This window comes from Protobothrops mucrosquamatus, unplaced genomic scaffold (genome assembly GCF_001527695.2).
Source record: "Protobothrops mucrosquamatus isolate PMUCROS unplaced genomic scaffold, P.Mucros_1.0 scaffold3651, whole genome shotgun sequence".
Lineage (NCBI taxonomy): Eukaryota > Metazoa > Chordata > Lepidosauria > Squamata > Viperidae > Protobothrops > Protobothrops mucrosquamatus.
In genome coordinates, this window is record NW_015389612.1 from 164420 (window position 1) to 170555 (window position 6136).

Consider the following 6136-nt stretch of genomic DNA (forward strand, 5'->3'; position numbering starts at 1 on the left):
AAGAAGAAGAAGAAGAAGAAGAAGAAGAAGAAGAAGAAGAAGAAGAAGAAGAAGAAGAAGAAGAAGAAGAAGAAGAAGAGTTGTTTTTACATGTTTTCTGTTCTCTCAGCTTAAGATAACATCAGATCCAAAAAAGGCAAACTTCATGATGTATATTCATTATCTTGTCACTGGCAAAATGGATCAAGTTCTTTCTGGGGAGATTTTTTTTTTAACCTCTGTTCCCGTCTCCCTTCCTGGTCAATAGAAGCTTCACGGGACCAGATTATTTGCAGGATCGCCTCTGTCAGACCTTCAAACACTCTGAATTCAGCCATGTTTTGGTAAAATGAGGACCCAGATTGTTGGGGGCAAGAGGCTGGCTCTGCAAACTGCTTAGAGAGGGCTGTAAAGCACTACGAAGCTGTATATAAGTCTAAGTGCCATTGCTATTGCTAATCTATCACCAAAGAAGAATAATCTTAACAACATGAGATTTTCATTAAATTTTGCCTTAGGATATCAGCTGAGGATCTGGCAATTTGGAAAGGTTTCCTGGCTCAGTTGAAAGACAATCATTCTGAAAATAGCAGTCCAAGCATTGGATAACGTCTATATTCTCAGTTAAAATTGCCCTAATCCTGCAACAGAATCATAAAGAGAGCAGAATCCTAATTCAGAATAAAATGGGGGTCCAACTCAACTCACGAACCAAAAGAGAAGAGGTAACTGAACGAAAAATAAAACACAGTTGGCAAATGCTATCCACTTCATCCTAGTTAAAAATCAGACCGATATGAGATTTCAAATCTCGTAAGAAAAAAAAAATACATACTTGGGAATCGGTCATTTGGTAGAGATCTTTGTAGCCCATGTAGACTTGGAAAGAATTGATACCTATTAAGATAAAAAAAATGAATGAATTAATTCACACAATATAAAGGGATTAGGATTACCTGGTACCGTAAACACAGAGTCCAACCAATAAAACACGGAGAGACTGTTTTATTTGGGACTGATAAACTATCAATTCACTTCCTACATTAACAGGGATAAGCTATTTTTTAGGTAGCATAGGTTCAAATGTTGAAATGGCTATCTAGAGAGTGTTAATTCAAGTGTTAATACAATGAAATATAATGCACAAAACAAAACACACAAACACAAAAAACCCAGAATGAACACAATTGTACGTCTCTATACTTTTTCAAACAAGGTGAGCAATCATCTTCTGTCAGACTTGTGTGTTGCATTACAACCTTTGTACTCCTTCGAGACGCAAACCTTTGATTCTGACAACGCAGGCAGCCCCCGACGTACCACCACAACGGAATCCAAAATTTTTGTTGCTAAGTGAGACATTTGCTAAGTGAATTTTGCTCCCTTTTACGAATGTTCTTATCACAATTGTTCAACAAATTGCTGCAGTTGTTAAAGGGAATTCGATTTTCCCACTGACTGCTTGTCAGAAGGTGGCAAAGGGGGGATCCCATGGTCCCCCGGGACACTACAACGGTCGTTAATGTGAGTCAGTTGCTAATTGTCGCCACGTGTCTGGAATGTCAGTGTCCTTGTTCTTCTGTTTACAAGGGCTTCAGGTGTGGGTGTGTCAAGTGAGGGTCTTTGCTGGGTCTTGTGATGGGTCAGGTGTGAGTCATCAGTGAGAGGTTTGTGATGAGTCTTGTGAGACCCTCACTCAACACACCCACACCTGAAGCCCTTACAAACAGAAGAAACACGGATACTGACGTCCCTTAAACTCCACTGAAGATGTTACCCAGAAACGTTCGGAAACCAACCCAGAAGCTCGGAGACCGAACCTCCACCCTCATCCTCCAGCCGAGCTACAGATATTCACCACTATTGCAAACAAACCTTTGTTGTGCACCAGATTTTCAAGATCTTCCTGGATCCCATCATACCAGTCGGTGATGTCCACGTGCAGAGAATAATCACAACAGGATTTGCTCTCCGCTGCCTCTTTCCACTTTCCAAACGCCGTTAGTAAACAGGAGCCAGGCTCCGGAAGGACGTGGTCAACTGCAAAAGACAAAGAGCGCCCGCTCGAATCGCAGATTTTGGCACATTTTGAATTAAAGTCAGCCGGGTGAACCGTTCGGTTTCCAGAGGCTTGAAAAATTACTCTTCGATATTTGAAGATCTTGTGGTGTGACCACCTCGCTGCCGGATTCACGGTTTTGGAAGTTTAGAAGACTCAGAGATAAGGATTGGGGTGATTTGTGGTAAATAAGAAACTGTGTAGACTTTCGGTCCTGCGCAGCAGCGCAGCAGTCGAGAGGTTCGGGACTTATCCTTGAAGAGGTTTCGCTTCTCGTCCAAGAAGCTTCTTCAGTTCTTGAGTAAAGAAGCTTCTTGGATGAGACATGAAATGTTTTCAAAGAAAAAAAAAAACCAGAAAGTCCAGTTGCCTTTTGGAAAAGGCAAACGTTTGGGATAACCGTGACCTGGATGATGGACAATCTCCACAGAAATCCCTATGGAGAAGTTGAACCTCATCTGTTGTGGGTCTGGCTCTGATACTTACTGACGGTGGTGGTGCCCCCAGCCAATGCAGCCTTCGTGCCTTGATAAAAGTCGTCAGCCACTGCTAAGCCCTGAACGGATTTCTGCAGACAAGTGTTGCTGTCGATGCCGCCTGGGAGAATCATAAAGCCGCTTGCCTCGATGGTTTTTGGGCCTCTGGGGACAATCAGATTCTCTCCAATTTGTCTAAGCAGGAAGAAAGCAAAGCTGCTCACTCTTTTATCGAGGGAGGGCCCGAAACATCTCAAATATACATTTCACCTTTAAAGGATCGCCTGCAGCATCGCCATGCTTGGTTCAGCCCTAAAAAAAAATATCCCCAAGTGCCTGGATTCCTGAAAGAACTCGCTGCGTTTTTCGACTGAAAATTTTGCTACGAAGTACTGAGGCCCTCAGCCTCAAGAACCCAGCTGAGCACTGCTTACATGAAATAAGCTAACTACAGGTAGTCCTCAAGTTGCAACAGCTCATTTGGTGACCATTCAAAGTCTCAACGGCATTGAAAGAAGGGACTTATGACCACTTTTTCACACTTTCGACCGTCGCCCCCAAATTTCCGCTGCTAAGTGAGACATTTGTTCAGTGAATTTTGCCCCCATTTTTACAACCTTTTATCCCACCGTTGCTAAGTGAATCACTGCAGGTGTTAAGTTAGTAACCCGGTTGTTAAGTGAATCTGGCTTCCCTCCCTTGACTTTGGTTGTCAGAAGCTTGCAAAAGAGGATCCCGTGATCCCGGGAGACTGTCGTAAATACGAGTCAGTTCTCAAGCATCTGAATTTTGATCACATGGCCGTGGGGCTGCTATACCGTCCTAAGTGTGAAAAACGGGCATAAGTCTGTTTTTTCAGTGCCGTTGTAACTTTGAATGGTCACTGAATGAACTGTTGTAAATCGAGGCATACCTTACAATCGTTTAACCTCATCGCTTTCTGATTTTTGTCTCTCCAAGTATCATCTTTTTAATCCAAAGCTGTTAACCAGAGCAAGTAGGCCAGAAGCTGCATCTTTTGTATCACAGAATGTGCAAAACAAAACAAATTTCAGGGTTTCGACACTAACTTTATAAGTCCATCTTCCACGTACACATCGGCGTAGAAGGAGTGGTCATCGTTGATAATCCGTCCGTTCTTAATGAATAAACCATCACCCTGAGTGGGCAAAAAACAAAACAAAATCCAGAAATGGTGAGGGCAACATTCAAATAATTAAATAATACGGTCCTACTGATAGAAGTAAAGGAAAGGTCTTCAAAAATTTAATATTGAAAGAGAAATTTAAAATTGAATTTGCTGCAGTGGAAATTTTCTGAGTGGAGAAGCAACTACAATGGCTGGGAAACAGGAAAGGACAGCATAAAGGAAGGATGGAAGAGAAACACATAGGCAAAATTGTTATCTGGGTCTTCAGAATGGGGAAAAGGAGCTGTAAGAGAAGATAACTAGCAAAACAGGAAAGAACCGATTTTTCTAAGAAGTCATAAAAAAGGGGGGGCAGAACTCAGGCAACTGAGCCTGTGCAATTAGTTGATTAATATTAACTGACACACCTTATCTCTTAATTTTAATGTACATGTGATGTATGATTTAGTATGTAGCAGGAAATATGTAGGAGATAGTCGGTGTAACCTCATAGTTGTAACCTCATAGTACCTCAGCCAATGGGGAAAGAGGAGGGATGTGGCGGCCGGGACAGGGCTGTATAAAGAAGGGAATATTTTGGGTTGAAACTTTGGAGAGAACCAAGCTTTTTTTTTTTTTTAAACAATATTTTATTGAGTTTATAGGCATAAGGAAAAAATAGGAACAATACAGGTATGGTAAGGGAAGGGGATGGGGGGAAGGGAATAGGGGATTTAGGATAAAATAAGGATAGATACAATCACATATTTTAACAAACACGCTACTGTCCGGATCATAATAATGGGTAAATATTACCATTTTTAAAATAAGCTTAACTGTAGCCATATTACTAACAATTAATAAACAAATAAATTCATCTATTTAAATAAACATGAATAATAAAATCTCAAGAAGTCATGACTAACAACATTAACGGATAAGAATCACTAAATCACTAAAATTAAAGATGTTATCAACGTATTAATTAGAACTCGGTTAAATATCAGTCATTGGTTCTAAAATATTAAATCCTTCAAGTTCTAACATGTCTCTAACCATTGATAAAATTTTTCCCAAGTTATAAAATAAACTGAGTCATCTTTTTCTTTCATCTCCAATGTTAATCTATNAATCTGCATGCCCCACCCAAACTCTAGGAGTCATTAGCCCCATCACCTGGGAAGCAGGATATGATAATAGGATTAAACCACAGATATCAAGGCCTAGAAAAACACTCAGAAATATCCTCAAAGTTCATGCCACAGGAACAGGAAACTATTCCAAACAGGGCTAGAGGGGGTATAAAAAAACCTTCTACCCATGTGCTCACTCTCTTTCTTCTCCTCTGCTCCTTCTTGCAAGGACCATCTTTCTTCTGTAATAAACTGTAACCTTCTTCCCAAAGCAGTCGCCATGTTTGCTTATTTATTCCCGGCTTGGATGAACCAGGATGAAGACTTACTTCTAACACAATAAACGAAACAAAAGGCCTTCACTGTGTCTTGGATGGTTATTGGTCAGGCGACCTTGCCTCTGGTCACGAAGGAAAGTGGCCAGGAACACATAACACTACAACAGAACTTCAGTATCTCAAAGAAGTGATGACTTCCTGCCTATCCCTGAAGTCCTTTGAGGTCTTCTCCCAGGACCCTGGGTTTACAGAATTGTGAAGCAGAAGTTCTCCTTCCAAACAAACCACGTATTAGATATGGCTCCCGAGGTGAAACCCTTCCGTTTGTTTCTGAATTGGAGGAAGATGCAGGAGCTGTAATAACTTCAGAGCTTGAGACTCTAGGACAAGGGTGTCCAAGTTTGGCAACTTGTGGGCTTCCATTCCCAGAATTCCCCAGCCAGCATGGCTGGCAGGCTGGGGAATTCTGGGAGTTGAAGTCCACAGATCTTAAAGTTCCTAAGGTTGGACACCCTTGCTGTAGGATAGGGGTGGTGAACGATGGCCCTTTTTATGACTTGTGGACTTCAATTCTCAAAATTCCTGAGCCGGCATGGGAACTTGGCTCTTTTATGACTTGTGGACTACAACTCCCAGAATTCCTGAGCCAGCATGGGAACTTGGCCCTCTTATGACTTGTGGACTACAACTCCCCGAATTCCTGAGCTAGCAGGGAAACTTGGCCCTTTTACGACTCGTGGACTACAACTCCCAGAATTCCCGAGCCAGCAGGGAAACTTGGCCCTTTTATGACTTGTAGACTACAACTCCCAGGAGTTCTGACTCAGGAATTCTGGGAGTTGAAGTCCACAAGTCATAAAAGGGCTGTGGTTCCCTACACCCACCCACCCTTTCCCCTGTTCTAAAATTCTAGAAAAATCTAAACTGGGCTGTGAGCTGATTCAAACTAGGCCTGTGGTGGCCAACCTATGGCACGGCACGCAGAGCCCTCTCTGTGGGCACGTGCGCCATCGCCCCAGTTCTAGACCTTCAGCTGGGTTTTATAAAACCTTCTCGCTTAAGGCCTCCGCCGCCGTGTGCAA

The 6136-nt window shown here is 42.3% G+C and overlaps 1 protein-coding gene across 1 annotated transcript in view; it reads right to left on the reverse strand.

Annotated features, from left to right (window-relative positions):
- Nucleotides 1–3664, reverse strand: part of LOC107298002 (dihydropyrimidinase-related protein 1-like) — a 12987-nt gene extending 9323 nt beyond the window's left edge. Inside the window, exons 1-4 of the mRNA XM_015827364.2 lie at nucleotides 3585–3664; nucleotides 2525–2709; nucleotides 1855–2019; nucleotides 815–876 (exon numbers count right to left, since the gene is read on the reverse strand). Of these exons, the coding sequence (XP_015682850.1) occupies nucleotides 815–876; nucleotides 1855–2019; nucleotides 2525–2648 (351 nt within the window). The 5' untranslated portion in view covers nucleotides 2649–2709; nucleotides 3585–3664. The remainder of the gene's footprint in view (nucleotides 1–814; nucleotides 877–1854; nucleotides 2020–2524; nucleotides 2710–3584) is intronic.
- Between the last annotated feature and the right edge of the window lie 2472 nt (nucleotides 3665–6136).